The 15975-nt window shown below is 57.8% G+C and overlaps 1 protein-coding gene across 1 annotated transcript in view; it reads right to left on the bottom strand.

Annotated features, from left to right (window-relative positions):
• Positions 1-1087: 1087 nt before the first annotated feature.
• Ints1 (integrator complex subunit 1) overlaps positions 1088-15975 on the bottom strand; it is a 29098-nt gene continuing 14210 nt past the window's right edge. Inside the window, exons 23-46 of the mRNA XM_048785185.1 lie at positions 15065-15232; positions 14853-14964; positions 13633-13794; positions 12845-12991; positions 12371-12469; positions 12031-12155; positions 11157-11411; positions 10393-10552; positions 10048-10188; positions 9550-9727; positions 9354-9477; positions 8463-8593; positions 7650-7737; positions 7342-7568; positions 7113-7236; positions 6260-6393; positions 5466-5658; positions 4847-4974; positions 4407-4519; positions 2903-3016; positions 2290-2360; positions 1877-1968; positions 1586-1695; positions 1088-1505 (exon numbers count right to left, since the gene is read on the bottom strand). Coding sequence (XP_048641142.1) covers positions 1390-1505; positions 1586-1695; positions 1877-1968; positions 2290-2360; positions 2903-3016; positions 4407-4519; positions 4847-4974; positions 5466-5658; positions 6260-6393; positions 7113-7236; positions 7342-7568; positions 7650-7737; positions 8463-8593; positions 9354-9477; positions 9550-9727; positions 10048-10188; positions 10393-10552; positions 11157-11411; positions 12031-12155; positions 12371-12469; positions 12845-12991; positions 13633-13794; positions 14853-14964; positions 15065-15232 — 3312 coding nt within the window. The 3' untranslated portion in view covers positions 1088-1389. The remainder of the gene's footprint in view (positions 1506-1585; positions 1696-1876; positions 1969-2289; positions 2361-2902; positions 3017-4406; positions 4520-4846; positions 4975-5465; positions 5659-6259; positions 6394-7112; positions 7237-7341; positions 7569-7649; positions 7738-8462; positions 8594-9353; positions 9478-9549; positions 9728-10047; positions 10189-10392; positions 10553-11156; positions 11412-12030; positions 12156-12370; positions 12470-12844; positions 12992-13632; positions 13795-14852; positions 14965-15064; positions 15233-15975) is intronic.

The raw sequence follows: 15975 nt of genomic DNA, 5'->3' as shown, positions 1-15975 counted from the left end.
CACTTGGTAGTTCTTATCCTCACTTCCTGGCCAACCTGGGTTTCCCAGAGCAACCTCCCTCCTCCAGCGTCCCAGCCCACCTCAGGTGAGCATGTTTGGGCACCCCAGACCTCAGACATTGCCTTAGGAGACTCCAGAGGAGGGATGGGCAGGCAGGTGCAATGGAGGCAGGCTAGAGACCCTCAGGAAGTGGACATGGGAGGGAAGGCTAGGCCTGATGGCCAAGACAGGATGGGCTGTGATCCTAAGCCCATGTGACTGTCTTGGGACATCTCTGTGCACCTGGGTTGGGAAGGTCTCCAGACAGGGCACCTCAAGAACCTCTGGCCTCTGGCTTTGGAGAGGGCCTGAGCTGCATTCTAGCATAGCGCCCCTGGTGGCCTTAGACAGTAAACCTAAGTGGGAACCACACAGCCAGGTTGGATCTGCCTGAGTGCCGCCTGCCCTGCAGGTGCTGGTGCCAAGGGGAGCCTTGGACTGGGCACACCCCTCTGGCACTGGTGAGCTTCTGGCTGCTGAAGGGTGGAGGGCCGATGGCTTCAATCCTAACCCCGAAGGCAAGGAAACCACGTGGGAGAAATGCCAGGGGTACAGCTCTGAAACACAACTCTGTCATGTCCCCATACCAGCCCACAGCCTCCCCCTGTGGACACTTGCTGAACCCCAGCTCCTCATGCTCACTGATGAGCACAGGACAGGGCCAGGGCCACTGGCTATGTGGCTGCTCTGGCACCAGCTCCTTGCCCTCAGCTTCTGGAGACACACCCACAGACGAGGCTCTCAGGGCACCCCTCTGGGGCAAGAGGGGAGACTGCTCGGCTCCCTAGACCTTATGCAGCCCTGTGACCTGAAAAGGCTGATCTTGAGCACAAAACTCCAGCAGTCACACCACAGGAGGCCAAAGGCAGTGACTGGTGTGGACATATCCCCGCGGAACAGGCTGGACCATGGGGAGAGCTCTGGGGCCCAACCTTGCTCTTCACCTCCCAGGACCCTGCTCAACTGCCTGACACCTCAGTGGTGGAGAAACAAGGGCAGGGCACAGGCCCACACTGGCCAGGGGCAACACAGGACACCAGTCAGCACACAAATTCAGAAAGCTTCATTTACAACCAGCCCTTGGAGTGCCTCGCCCGGACACTAGTCTCTCCTTGTGCTGGCCCATGTCCCCTGTGGCTGTGCAGCAGAGCTATGACCTGGGAGATGATGTAGCCTCAGCGGACTGTCCCCAAAAGTCAGCTGCTAGCCCAACAGTGCTGCTCCAGCCCCTGCCCAGCCTTGGCCAGCTCCCAGATAAGACCACCAGTGGAGTGGGCTTCCTGCGCTTGGCCTCAGTAGCCCAGGTGCCAAGGGCACTAAGGCTGATGGACGGGTCAGGCTGCCGCAGGTTCACATCACAGCCTCCATGTGCAAGATCTTCAGGGCCTCGGAGATCTGGGCACTGGTGTCCATTTGGCCATACATGCCCACCAAAAAGGCCCGGTGCAACAACACAGCTGCATGCTCTGTAAGAGAGACACGGTCAGGCAGCTCTGGAAAAGTGAGGACTTGCCCAAGGACCTAGCATCTGGACGGGGGCACTCACCTTGGCAGAGCAGGGTGTACTCTGGCAGGTTCCTGAGGGCCGTCTGTACTACCTCAAAGTCCCGGCTGCCCAGACAGTACATAAAGGTGGGCAGGAAGTCAGCTGCAATGCTGCAAGAGATGCACTTGGCTGGGCACCTCCACTGTGCCAAGGAGCCTAGACTCTGCCTGGAGCTCTGTGGGCAGGCCCTGGCTAGACAGGGCAAACTGACCCGTCTGAAAGCCTGGTCCAACGACCAGGTGGGCCAAACTGACCTTGGCAGCAGCTTAATTCTGAAACCGTTGGGCTCACCTGGGGTTGTTCTGGATGGAGCGCAGCGCCAGACTGAAGGCCAGGCTGCGACAGGACTCCTCAGCTGAGCTCATCAGTCGCTGCAGATTGGTCTGTACAAAGTCCAGGGTGGGGAAAGGACACAATGACCTGGGAGACCCTTGTCCAGGGCTTCCACCCTCAGCCCTCAGCCTTGGAACAGTGGTACAGCAGCCAGGGACTTCTTCCCAGGCTCCCAACACTGGATGGCAAGAGGCACACATGGTCAGCAGGTCCAGCCTGGAGCAGAGGGTGGGCCCACTGTGGCCACCTGTCTATAATTGCTCAGGACAGGGACCCATCCCTGAGACCACAGGGCTCTGTGGAGCTCAAGCAGCAGAGTTCAGGGTGGCGTTCCTCCAGAGGCCCCTCCCCCTCTTCCTGGCCCTACTCACCGAGAAAAAACCCAGGATCTCAGGTCTCCTCCGGGACATCTCGTCTATGTCACTCAGCGCCTCCAGCAGATCTAAGAGGGCACAGAGGGCCAGGCCAGGCATGCAGAAGAGCCTGTGAGGGCCAGGAGGAACTCCTTCCCCACTCCAGCACTCCTTCAAGCAATCCACAGGCAGGAAGGGACAAGTCCCCAAGCGTCTCGGTTCCCTGGGAACCGAGCTCCCCAAGTGCACACCCTGAAATCTGATGGGGCCCAGGGATCTGCATCCATGCCATGTTGCACAGCTGTCCTCCACGGGACAATCTCCCAAGCTGGTGGACATTCAGCCTCATTCAGCTGGTGGGAACTGACCTCAGTTCAGCTCAACACCTATGTCCAGGGTGCTCTAAGCACCACCAACCTCTTCTACCCCAGCCTTGGTTCCTTTCTAAGACTCCAGCCACCCTGCCAGCCTTACCCACCAGGCCTTTCTCCCTGGAACATCCCCTACACCTCAGGAGCCCCCAACATTCTGCTTTCCCTGGAGACTCATGCCCCAGCAGAACCTAGAGTAGAGCGGCACCCTCATGGGCACAGGACACCAAGCTGGTTTGGGAGGAGCAAGCCCCACTCACCCTCAACAGTCTGGCCCCGGGAAAGCCTCTTCATGTGTGGGGCCATCTCGGCTGCTGTCAGCGGAGTGGAGAGGGAGACACTGACCAGAGGCAGGGAGCCAGCCGAGCGCTCATCTGGAAAAGGCCCCAGTCAGTGATCAGGACAGGCTGGGGACACTGAGGCAGTGAAAATGAGGTGTCTTCCCAAGAGCATTCCAGCCACTGCCCAGACCACTGAGCAGTGCTCAATAAGTGTGGGGGCACCGTGATGTTGAGGGGCTGATTTGGGGGATTCAGGACTTCCTTTTTTTTTTTTCCCCATTTTCCTTTTTTTTCTTTTCTTTTTAATATTTGCTTTTTAGTTGTAGATGGACACATTATCTTTATTTAATTTTTTTAAAAATGTGATGCTGAGGATTGAACCCAGGGCCCCGCACGTGCTAGGTGAGCGCTCTACCACTGAGCCCCAGCCCTCCATTTTCTTTCTTTTCTTTTCAGAGAAACCAAGAGATCTTTATTGCAGCAGTGTCTGATTAACAGGGAAGGAAGAGAAAAAGAGAGAGAAAGAGAACAAGAAAAGAGAAGAAAGAGAGCAAAGTGCGCACGCGCGCACACATGCGAGAGAGAGAGAGAGAGAGAGAGAGAGAGAGAGAGAGAGAAAAGAATCCATTTTCTTTCTCTCTCTCTTTTTTTTTTTTAGTACTGGAGATCAAGCCCAGAGGCACTTTACCATCAAGCTATATCCCCTACCCTTCTTTTTTTTTTTTTTTTTCTTTTTGAGATAGGGTCTCGCTAAGTTGCTTATCACCTTACATATAAGTACTGCACACTGATTGTGCCACGGGAGCTTCTGATTATGGCCTTACTAAGTTGCTAAGACTAGTCTCAAACTTGTGATCCTCCTGCTTCAGCCTCCTGAGTCACTGGGATTACAGGTGCACCTGGTGGGACTTCCTGTTTCTTCACACTGCCTATAACCCAGCCCGACTAGAGCGTGCTCACTTTCTCCTCTCCCCTGGAGGTACTACAGGAGCAGAGCTGTCCCCTCTGCAGCCCAAGGTCTGAGGCCTGCATGCCACATATGCTCAATCAATGTGCTTATGTGCCCAAGAACTGCCTAAGAGCTACTGAAAACAAGCTGGCACAACAGGGCCTGCAGAGTGGCTGTTACCAGCATCGCCAGCCTGGCTTCAGGGGCTCCTTGGAAGGGCTCTCATTTGCCACCCATCTGGTATATACTACCATTGGCCAGCAAAGCCACAGTTAGAGACGGGACAAGAACAGCGAGAACCGAGGACAGCCCTGCCCAGCAAGGCTGGGGAAGTCTTCCAAGAAAATGACATCTGAGACCAGGTGACATTCTCCAAAGAGTGGGGTGCTGCTGCTCAGACCAGCTGTGGCATTAACCACACTTCAGATGTATAAAATAGGCAAGATCCCACAGCTCACTAAGTCCCACTGGACACCTTGGACCTCAACAGGACCTCCCTGCAGCCCATCCAAGACCCCAGCTGTCCACACTCACCCTCTCCCTCCTCGTCCAGGCCCCGGTCAGTCCTGCCGTCCCGGCTGGGAAGGCTGAGTCCTGCAAGAAGGGACTTCAGCATCATCAGATCACTGTTGTCAAAGGATAGGTCACTGGAGAAAGAAAACATGGTTTCACCTTGGCAGAAACCTGGCAGGTAAAAGGCATGTTGACGGGAGGGGAAGGTGGGAACCTGAGTGGCACAGGAGCCAGGATGCTAGGGAGGGGCAGGCAAAAGGAGTCTGTCACACACATGGAGTGAAGCCCACTGCTAGGGAGCCGACCCAAAGGCTCCCTATAGAGTAGAGGTGATGGCCGGAACCAGCCTTTGTGCCGGCCCAGGCACCCAGACAGGATCTGTTCTCAGTCGCCACCTCCCTTGGCTCTGGAGCCACAGAACTGCCCTGGTATGGCCCTCCCGGGTCCCTGCAGGTGCTCACTGGAGCGGCTCTGCGTGCTTCTGAAGAAAGGACACCGCAGCCGGGGCGCTGCAGGTTATGTACTTGTGGATGAACTGCACGAACTTGCTGATGAAGGGGGCCAGGTGGCGGGAGGACTTCCTGTAGTTCTGAAAATGGGTACAGTCACTCAGGGCTCTGCAGTCCTGGTCCCGGCCCCAACCACCCTCCCTGACCCTATTGCCATGTGGGTGTGTTAAGGGTCTGGGGTGGGCAGACTGGCTTTTGTTCTTCATGAGCTCAGCATAAATGACACATGGCAAGCTCAGCAGAGGGTCTGAGAAGTTTGACCTGGGCTTCTGAAGAACATGGGATTCCCAGGACTTGAGAAGCTGGGGAAAGGCAGGGGCCTCTCAGGGCAAGAGCTAGTTCCTGGGGCAGGAGAGGAGGCAGAAGCTATGGCACAGGTAGCCTGGCCTTGGATTGGTGCCAGGCTAAGGGGTTGGGCTCTCCCACAGCTGCTGGTTAGGAAAGACCAGGCCTGGCTTGGAAGCAGAAGGGAGATAACTGGGATGGGGGAATCTGAGCACTTCTGGGTGGGGAAGGGTCCCCACGGAATGTGCAGCCCAGGGATCCAAAGGAGACTCCAGCTGGGACCCACCAGGAGCAGCCGGATGAAGGAGAGCAGGCAGTCCCACAGCGCCCCCTGGTGCTCGCTCTGGAAGACCCGTGGCTGCAGCAGCTCCAGGATGCCCAGTACATGCATGAAGAAGGTCAGGTGGTTCTGCTGCCGGAATTCCTGGAAGTTGAGGTGTGTCCGGCCATGCAGGAGAGCAGCGATCATGGGCAGGTGCCTAGTGTGGGCAGAAGGGACCTCTGTAGTCTCTCTGCCTGGAACCAGATATTCTCACTCCAAGAGCCCCAGCCAGACATCCAACATCCCAACTTCACACTCCCTTGTGACCCAACTCTGCACCAATGATGGCAAACCAGCCTGGCTTCTGGCTCTCCTAGTGCTCGCCCACCAGCGAGGCACACTCCATGCTCACTGAACAGAAGGTGGCTGTATTTGCGGCCCTGACAAGGTCCAGGTGATGCTGTCAGGCAGTGGCTTGGATCAGTGCACCAGGCTGCACCAGGTGGATCAGTGAAAGTCTGAGAGGAGCACTTCAACTATCTGTCTGAGGTCTACCCAGCTCCTCCCAACTCTCAGCCACAGGCCAGAGGTTCTTGTGCCAGACACTGAGACGGGGGCAGGGGTTGTTGTGTGCCAGCTTCCAGCTGCATACCCTTCACGGTTTCAGAGGGCAGGGTTTGTAACACCCACCGAAGGACCTGCTCTGGTTCAGGAGTAGGGAAGGAAAGGGCCATGCTCTGCCCTGTGGTACCTTCCAGAACACAGTCAGACCCCAGGCACCTTCCTCTCAGGCTGTTGGTGAAGAGCCTGGGCAATACCTTAGCAGTAGGATGGGGTGGGCCACAGCCAGCTTCCGACAGGCCATGTTGGCATCGGCCACTCGGCTCTCAGACGACCTGGAGTCACTGGTATCTGCGAGGAGCGTGATGAAGCGGTGAACAAGCCCATCCAGCTAAGTGGGGTGAGAAAGGGAGGCCTGAGGTTCAGGAGGTATAAACACAGCCTAACAGACTCTTCGTGATGGCTCCCACAGGCCCAAAGGGGAAACATCCCAAAGGGCTCTCAACAGAAGAATGGATAACAGGTCTATCTACAGCAGACACCACTCAGCAGCAGCAAGGAACAGACTATCTATCTATGCACACCCCACACAGACCACCTTGAAATTATGCTGGAGGACACCAAACAAGAGCACACGCTATGACCCTACTGACAGGACACTCTGGAAGATGCAAGCTAATGTATCCCACCAGGGCGGAGAGGCACTGTGGGGAAGGGCAGGAGGAGGGCTCCAGGGACACTGTGGGGTGACGGGTGCTCCCAATCTTGCCTTGCAGGTATCACACGCCACACACACGTGCAACTTCCTGACAGTCACACCTCTGCAAGGCAGGAAAAGGTCAGGCAGATGGCTCTCCCATGCCACTGTCCAAAGGAGAGGTGAGACCAGGAAGGCAGCAGGGAGGGCTCTGTCCTCAGCAAGGTGGGGTCAGGGTGCCCACACACCACATACCACTCCCTAACTTGGGATTCGACTTCAAAGTCAGTCACAGAATTTCTCATGGGGACCAGACTTCTTGGGAAAGCCAGCCTGTTAGACTGACAGCCTCTGTCCTCCCTTTTTGGTCAGGGCTGCTCAAGAAAGGCAGGGAGCAGGAAGCATCAGCTCACCTTGCAGATGCTGCTGCCAGTGGCCCCTTCACTCTGCAGCAGGACCTCAGGAACCGGTACCCGGAGCTCTGGCCGCTGCAGGTAGAGCTGCAGGAGCAGGTCTTGGCAGCGCTTGCCCAGCAAACTAGAAGAGATCAGGCAGGGTTTGCTAGGGCATGTGAGGGCTAAGCCTGGGCCTGGGCCTGGACTCGCTCCATCACACCCCCAGGGCACACAGGGCTTCAGGCACCTGTCCCCCCACTGCTGGATGCAGCTTGTTAGGTACTCTGTCACTTTTCTGATGCTTTCGTCATCACCATGGCAGCAGCTGAGCAGCAGGGGCAATCTGGCCTGGATAAGAGTCCAGGCAGTGGCATCCCCATCCTGGCTTCTGGTCTCCGCCTCAGCCAGAATCAGCTCCACCAGGCTTATGAGTTCTGGAGCCTGGACACGGAGTGCCAGCTCTTCCCGCCGCTTCTACAACCAAGTGCAAGCCAGTCAGCCCCAGGATACACCATCCCACCCTACTCCACAGGCTGGCTGCCCCCTACGGCCTACCTGTGGGGTGCGCTGGTCCCTTCCCTGCCAGATCCTTGGAACATGGATGCAGGCCCAGAGGAAATCCAGGGAGGCACAGGGGTCAAACCTGAGAGGAAACCGAAATCCAGCTGAGCATGAGAAAATTCTGAAACCAACCAGGGAACATAGGGTAAGAGCTTCCAAGTAGAGCCCCCATGGCCCTTCTGAAGAGACTGCTGATCAGGGGCCAGTTGGTCAGAGGAGATGGCATCCCAACCCTCTCCCTCCCATAGCCATAAGCCAAGCATCCAAGTGCACATCCCACAGAGGGAACGTGAGCTCACCCAGCCCACCCCATAGCCTTGCCAAGGGACCACCAGGCAGGCTGCGCTCTGGCACTGTGGGGGTGCTACACCTCACAGACTTTTCATACCCCACTTTGGCAGCCCAGCCTGGACAAGTAACTTGGATTTTTCACAGATGAAGAACATGGCCCAAGGACAACACTTGAGGAGACTAGCCTGTCTGCATCCTTGGTGAGGGCAAGGTAGCCATGACAGCACGTTCGTGCCCCATGGAGCAAGGGCAACTACAGAGGTGCTGCCCAGGCAAGGAGCAGGAATTCCAGCACTGGGTGTGGGATGATGGCTAGACACCCCTGGGGCCCTCAGTGCAGAGCCCGGTTATGAGGATCCACCTGAGGCAGCAGCAGAGTGCTGTACCTGGTGTAGCTGAGCTGACAGCTCTCAGCACAGGGACATCAGCACAAGCCCCACAGCCATCACATGGTGCCCGTGGAAGGGCCAAGGGGCCGCCCAGGGGGTACAAGGCCAAGATGCAGAAGGGCCTCACCTCTGTTCCCGGCTTTTACCCAACAGGACGCGGATGCACTGGTGCAGCGTGGACCAGCTGGACTGGTGTGTGAAGAGGGCCAGGAGGTAGGGGCGGAAGGACGGCACCTGGGGACCTGCAGGACCCTTGCCCTAGGGAAGAAGAATGAGATGGTCCCAACTGAGCTGAGACCAGCTGTTGGGTCAGATCAGCTGAGAAAGTCCTAAGAAGCCACCCAGGAACAGACACAAAGACATTTCCAATAAGACCTAAAGCATTCCCAGGAAGCAGCCCTGAGCACCAGCCCAGGGAGCTCAGCAGACCCCGTAGGTGTGAGACTCTGTCCACTGCACAGGCCTGGTAAGGAGACAGGCCAAGCGACCCAACAACATTGGCTGTTCCTGCCAAAAAGACCACTGGCCACAGCACTTCAGGTGGCCGACTTTAGTGGTCATTGCCCACAAACAGATCAGTTGGACCATTTCCTTATTTCTCTGCACAGGAGAGCACTCAGGCCCTGTCACCCCTCACAGAGGGCCCTGGTCTCCCTGGGTTGTGCTGGGCTCCAGTTACACCAAGGAGTCCCACGCTGCTCCCCTTCTGCTGACCACAGATTTTCTGTGCTCCCCTGGAAAGACCTGGGCCCATTGGTCCACAAAGTCTGGCAAGCCCCTCCCACCTGTCCTCGGAACCAGATCTGGTCACCAGTGTTGGCCTTGAGGGGACACGTGACCTGGTGTGGGACTAGAGGGTCAGGACTAGACTGACCACATCCCTCCTCTGGGGCTAAGTGGATGCAAGTTCTTGGAGTGGAGGGGCTGCTGGTGGCCACCTCACTGTTCCAGACCAGAATCTTTCCCCCATGCAATCAGGGAGTCCAGAGTACCCTCTGCCCTTGGACTGCCCTGTCACCTTCTTCCGTGAAAAGAGCAGTTTCCGCTGTAGGTCGGGGCAGCTGCTGACCACCTCAGGGTCCAGCATCTCCAGCCAGTCTACCAGCAGCCCTGATGAGGGTCCCAGGCACACAGTCTCCAGGCTACAGGAAGGAAGAGACTCAGAAAAGGACCACCAGGGCTTCCTCACCCACTGGCCATGGTTCCTGGCTCACCTGTCATCTGTGTCCTGCTTCCCAGAAACCAGGGGCTCCTCCTCCTGCAGCAAGGAGCTCACCACCACGATGGCCTTGGAGGCTGGACTCGGACCAGTGGCACCCATGGTAGCTGAGAAGAGTGCTGTCAACAGCTCCTCCAGATAGGGGGATCTTACCTCGATGAGACCCTGAAGGACTGCATGAGGGACAGCAATGTCCTGTCTCACCCTGGCAGGAAGACCACTGAGTGGCAAGCCCAGGTGGGGTGTGAGTGAGCACATGCAGGACGTGCCCATGGCAAAGCACAAGCAGGCCTGGGGGGGCAGGGGTTCCTGGGGACACCATGCCATGTTGTCATTCTCCAGAAGCTCCACTTGGGCACTGGAAGAGGACTTCTATGGGCACCTTCCAGGGATGGCACCGAGTGATCACTACTGGTCTCCACCTGCAGCAAGGGGAGCCGTCCAGACAAGGTCTGCCCGTGGCTGGCAGCTGGAGGCTTGGGTGAGCATGTACCTTTGCTGACGAGCTCTGGCTCCACACTGCACTTCTCCCCAGATTTCAGGGTGGCAATGACAGCCCGCACAGTGGAGTTGATCACCTCTAAGTCACGACGGAAGCTCAGGGCCTCAGCCAGATGCAGGAGCCCGCTTCGCACTATAGGAGAGCCCATGTGACTACTGGGGACGTTTGACTTCTGTCCTGGCTCCTCCCAGGATCCCATCCAGGAGGCCCCCCAAGCCGTGCAGGCTCCATCTTCCCTCAGGAAACCCACATTGCTCCCCAGTAGCCTGGCCACACGTGTTCACGCTAAGCCACCGCCAGGGACCCTGGGCGCCTGCCACTCCCTCCCACTCTTACCATCGCTGATCCTGCGTCTTGCTGAGTACTGGGTGGCAAACAGTTTGAGCTGAGCCTGGAGGGGCCCTTCCTCCACAGCAGGGCTGTCCAGCCACTGCAGGATCTGCATCAGCACTTTGAGGAAGAGGGAGGAGAAGCCAGTGTCCTGGGGCACACAGCGCTGGGGGAACAACCGGCAACTTGTGGGTTACACTGGCCCAGGGACAACAGTGATCCTGCACACGGCCAGGAACCCAAAGGAACCCAAAGCCCAGAAAAAGGGCCATGAGGCTGGGGCCAGGGTGGGGCCCACAGGAGTTGGTCCCTTGCAGCTGGCCCAGCATCAACACATTTTCCACTCAGAATAGCGCATCCTGTCACATGCCAGGATGACCTCGTGGGGCCTTACTTCTGCTGGCAACTTGTTTTCGTGGGATTCAGGGGAAAGGAAGGGGAGTAAACATTCAGACATAAACGTGCGCACAGAGGCAGGCCAGCGAGACCACTGGGCCCGGGGGGACTGGGGCTGGAAGTGTGCACAGGGGGCCATCACTGTTCCCTTACCTTGAGTAAGGAGAGGGGCCTCTGCCTCATGCCTTGGAGTGCCTGCTTTGTGCACACAGGAACCAGGAACAAAGCCCACACAGGCAGCCTCCAGATGTGCTGGGAGGGCATTGGGCCTCTAGCAGACCTGAGTGGGGCCTGGAGCTTCTACCTGTTTGTCCTGCGACACTTGAGTCATCCCTCCCCTCACTCCATTGCCAGAAGCATCCGCACCCGGGTACCTGATACTGGTAGAGCTGGCGCATCAGCGGACAGGACATGAAGTGGCTGCGGTGCATGGCCATGGCCAGGGCTCCACCATGCGGGGAGCCCAGCAAGGTAGCCATGGCCTGCAGGAGGCGCACTGTGATACCCGGCACCTCAGGGTCCCCCTGGCGGACTCGGGCCAGCTCCTGACCCAGAGCCTGCTGCAGTGCCAGGGCAAGAGGGCGAGGGCTAGAGCTCTGCCACCGGGGGTCTGGGCTCAGCGGGAAGATCTGGAATAGCAGGGGTGGGAGTCAGGAGGAGGAGCAGGTGGGACTGAGGACTCCAACAGGCTCCTGTGTCAGAGCCATGCCCTTAGTTGGATCCCTGTTCATGTGTGGCTCTAACTGTGTGCAGTGAGGGGCCCAAGCTCTTCAGGCCTGTGCAGAGGAACTCGACATCCCCAGGAGCTTCCCTTGGAGGACAATGGTATCCAGAGCCTGCCAAGTGCCCAAGGCTCTCCAGGGCTGGGGTGTGGCTCAGAGTGCTTGCCTAGCATGCACAAGCCCCTGTGTCCCACCCCCAGAGCACCTTCCTCCCCCAAAAAAGGGAGGAGTGAGACAGGTGGGAACCACACTGGGACACAGCACCAGCAGTGAGACCTCAGGTGAGTCCTGCAAACCTGGCTTCAAGGAGAAACCTGAGTGCTAGGCAGGGGGGAAGCTGCAAGGATGGCAGAAGCAGAGTGAGAAGAGGGCTCCTCTTCCCTCTCCTCCCGCACATCTGAGCCCCAGAAATCTACCTGAGAGTGAAAGTAGAGGGCACGTGCATGTGAGAAGCACGTGTTGGGTGGGCACACACACACATCACTGAGTGAGGTGGTGAGGGACCCTCGCACAGTGGGGCCAGTACCTGTAGGAACATGCCAGCCAAGTCGTCCTCGGGGCCAAGTGCCCGGACCTGCATCCCAGCACGAGTGCAGCCCTGGCCTGGAGGGTGCTCGGGGCTGCTCTTTGGCTTTGGTGTCTCTGTGCTGTCTACAGGGAAGGGAACATCACAGCTGAAAACTTTATGACCAGCTGCAGCCAGGGATCCCTGCACACCAAGGCCAGTCCCACACAGAGGGCATCACCAGAAAGAAGAGCTGGCATCCAGGCCCCACAAAGACCCAAAACAGGGGCCATATGCTGGCCAGAAGCCAGTGCCGACCAAGGAAGCAGCCTGGGAGTCTGTGGCCAGGAGGGACCAGTACCTCGCCTGGGAGGGAGGGAAGCCGTGAGCAGGGAATGGAAGGTCTGCCCTCCCGAGGCGCCTCTCTCGTGCTGCACTTCCACCAAGTGAGCCATGTAATCTGCAGAACAGAAATAGCTAAAATCCAGGCATGGACAGGAGCAAACACTGCCCTTTCCACAGGACTCTGGCTGGAGTCCTCATGTGAAGGCCCAGCAGGGTCCAGCAAGCAGCCTGAGGACTGTAAAAGTGAGCTATGAGATTTCCCACCAAAAGGTCAGTCAGTGTCCCCGGCAGCTCTCTCTAGCCTCAGAACAATTTCCAAGCGGTACCTGGTGCCGAGGCCAGTGCTCTCCTGCCACTCCAGCCTCACTGGGCTCCTGATCTAGCACCTGCTGTCCACATCCCACCTCCTGCAGCTCCCCAGTCCCTTAGTTGCCCTCAGCCCCAGGGAACTCAATGAGAATCTGCTGACCAACAGGATCCTGATGCTTACTCTTGTCCATGATGTTCTGCTCCAGGGTCTGGGGGTCATGGGCCACTGCCTGGTCCAGATACTGGAGAAGTTTGCTCATGCTGGACACGGGAATGCCAAAGGACTGAACGAAGAGCAGCAGCTGTTGGGGCTCCAGGTCCTGCAGGGCTGTGGGATGCTCACTCAGCACCCCCTCTGTAAGCGTGGAGTCCTCCCGAGCCCAGGCCCCCCACCCTGGAAGGCAGCTTGGAGGTGTGACTGGCAGATGCGGGAAAGGCTCGCATCATCAGAGCCGGGTGCCCCCCACAACTGCAGGCAGGCCACTGGCTCAATCTTCATGCCACGGTGATGCCGTCACCAATATTCCCCAAGCTGACAGGAGTCCAAGGCTCCTCAGCATGTGTCTTTCAATGGGCTTCCTGAGCGAATTCACCAAAGTCCCTTTGCCCTGCCCAGGGCCCAGTCAACAGACTGCGTTGGTCAGACCCTCGTCAGTCCCTCTTGGGGCCCTCCACTCTCCCCTACAGTTTGCCTGATGCCCACAAACCCTGCACCACCTTCCCTTCTCCCCTCCCAATCCCCAACTGCTTGCTTTCATTTCTTTCTCAGGACTGATTTCTGACCTTGTGGGCAGGGCCAGCCCAGAGCTGCGCCAGAGCTCAGTAAGCACCTGCTGGCCACAAGGACTCATGGGAGCCCTTCTGAGGTCTGAGAGGCCCCTGGAGTATGCCAGGCTCACAGGCAGCAGGTGCAAGGCTGGACCCTAATTTGCTAGGCCTTCCCTCTCCAAGCCCAGCCTGCGCCCATACCAGCGTCCACCAGCCGAGGGACTTCCGAGCGGATCATCCGCAGCTTGAGCCAGTCAGGCAGCAGCAGTGCCTCCTCTGATGTGTCCACCAGGAAGGCAGTGGGCAGTGGCTTCTTCTCTGGAAACCAGATGTCCAACAGCTCGTAGAATTCGCCATCACCAGCTTCAGGAAAGACACGGGTAAGCAGCCTCCTCAATCAAAGAGCCCTGCCCTCAAAAAGGACCAAAGGCCAAGGCTGGACGAACGCCCGACCACCCAGGGTAGTTTTCCTTATGGGGAAACTGAGGCTTTGGAGGAACAGAGGAGACTCCAATGCAGATGAGCACAGTGCCAGACACTGGTGTGAATTAGCTGACTCAACCCTCCTGCCTGCTGCAGGGCCAGCATCCTGGCTTTATCCCACTCACAGGCCACATCCTGGCAAGACAACAGCCAAGAGACAGCCCCACCACAGCCATGTCCTCACAGCACACCCATGCCCTCTGGGCTCAAGCTGCTTGGCTGAGCCAGTGCCATCTGACCTCAGCCTCCACAGAGCCCATGGGAACCATACAGGCTGGCCTTTCCTAAGGTGACACAGTGGCCATACACCTAGGGTGATTACCTCGCCCCCCTCCCAGTGGGTCACCATTCTGGCAGAGCCCACCACTACACACATGCAAGGGGGTCCTGTGCCCTTCAGGCATCATTAGGTATGTAATGGTGAAGTTGCGGCAGCCAGCCAGAGGGGTTGGACATGGGCTCTAGTCACAGGCTCTGCCCACGGCCAGCAAGTCCTCAGGCCACAAACATGGGCTCATGAGGACCCGGGCTCATTTGGACAGACTAATGCTTGCACCTTTATGTAGAGAAACCTGGTTTCACTGGCTCAGCCTCCTAGCCCCTAGGGACAAGGCCTATGTCCAGGGTGGGGGAGTGGAAACTCTGACAACAACACTCAGCACAGGCACTCATTCTCAGGGGCTCAGAGTTTCCAAGTACTGCCTGAGGACCCCACCTGCTTCCATAGCATGCTCTAACACAAGTGGGAATGGCAGCAACATCTCCAATTTACAAAAAATATTGTGGCAAAGTGGTGAAGGGGATTTGCTCACAGTCACGGGTGGCACAGCAATTCTTCCCACTCCCCATGAATTCTGACCAGAAGCAGAAAACCTTGGACAAATAGCCACTGGGTAAGGCTGTGAGCTGCCTGGACAGACCGGTGCTGCCTCACTCACCTCGGGGCGGGCCCAGCGTCAGCAGGATGACCATGGCATGGACCACAAGGATGTGCATGGTAGCAGTCTCCCCGCTGGTCCAGCGCAGGAAAACCTGGTCCTGAGACTCTGACTGTGGGGAAAGGACAAGGAATGGGGACTGGTGGCTCAGAGGGTGGCGGGGGACTGGTGGCTCAGAGGGTAGGGGGGACCAAGGCTGAGCACCACCTTACCCAGCTGTAGACCTCCTCGCCCTCCTTGCTCTTGCGCATGCGCCGCACGTAGCGGGAGAACACAGACAGCAGGGCGCCCAGCACGGCGTCAGAGGCAGCGCTGCAGGACAGCTTCGAGAAGAGGTGCGCCATGATGGTGGAGCGCTCCACAACAAGCCGGGCCACATCCTGGCAAGACAACAGCCATCAGAGGTCCCACCTCCTTTCCCTTCCTCCCTGCACACCACCCAACAGCCAGGGGAAGGGCAGGCTTTTATAGACTGGCCATGTCACTGAGTGACACTAGTCACATCATGAGCCCCACCAGGAGCACTGCAGCCATCTTCAGTGATGCACCAGCTGGCAATGGCAAGAAGTGCAGCCCTCAGTGCCACAGGCCCTCACTCCACCACAGTGGGACGCAGCACACAGGGCGCAGCAACGGGGAGGGAGAGCCACAAGAGCATGGCACTCAAAGAGGATGCCTTGGCCCTGAAAATGACATTATGGCCCTCAGTCTGCCACAGCATGGAGAGGAAGGGGCAGGGAGGAATGGGTCAAGGACACCACCCATGGAAGCAGAGACACGTACTTTCCATGGCCAAAAGGAAAAGGCCGTCACGACCCGTCTAGACGCTCTTTGTACTTGTCAACAATGCCAAGAAGCCTGGCTGTGGGCCACGCAGCCAGACACTGGACCGGACTCAGAGGATAAAGGCCTCAGAGGCTACTGGGCTGGCCAGGTCTGGGTTTTTAGCCCCCTGCAAAGAACCCTGGCAGCAGAAGACCCACTGTCCCAGTGACCCTGCCACCTACTCACTGCTCATTCACTCATCTCACCAAGCCTCAGGCCTGTGACCCTGTGCTTAGGTTGCTTTACTAGGACAAGCAAAGTCAAGAAGAGGTGATGGTTTAAGGAGGGCACAGGTGGC

This window comes from Marmota marmota, unplaced genomic scaffold (genome assembly GCF_001458135.2).
Source record: "Marmota marmota marmota unplaced genomic scaffold, marMar, whole genome shotgun sequence".
Lineage (NCBI taxonomy): Eukaryota > Metazoa > Chordata > Mammalia > Rodentia > Sciuridae > Marmota > Marmota marmota.
Note: the sequence above shows the minus strand (reverse complement) of the source record. Positions and strands in the feature narration are given on the sequence as shown.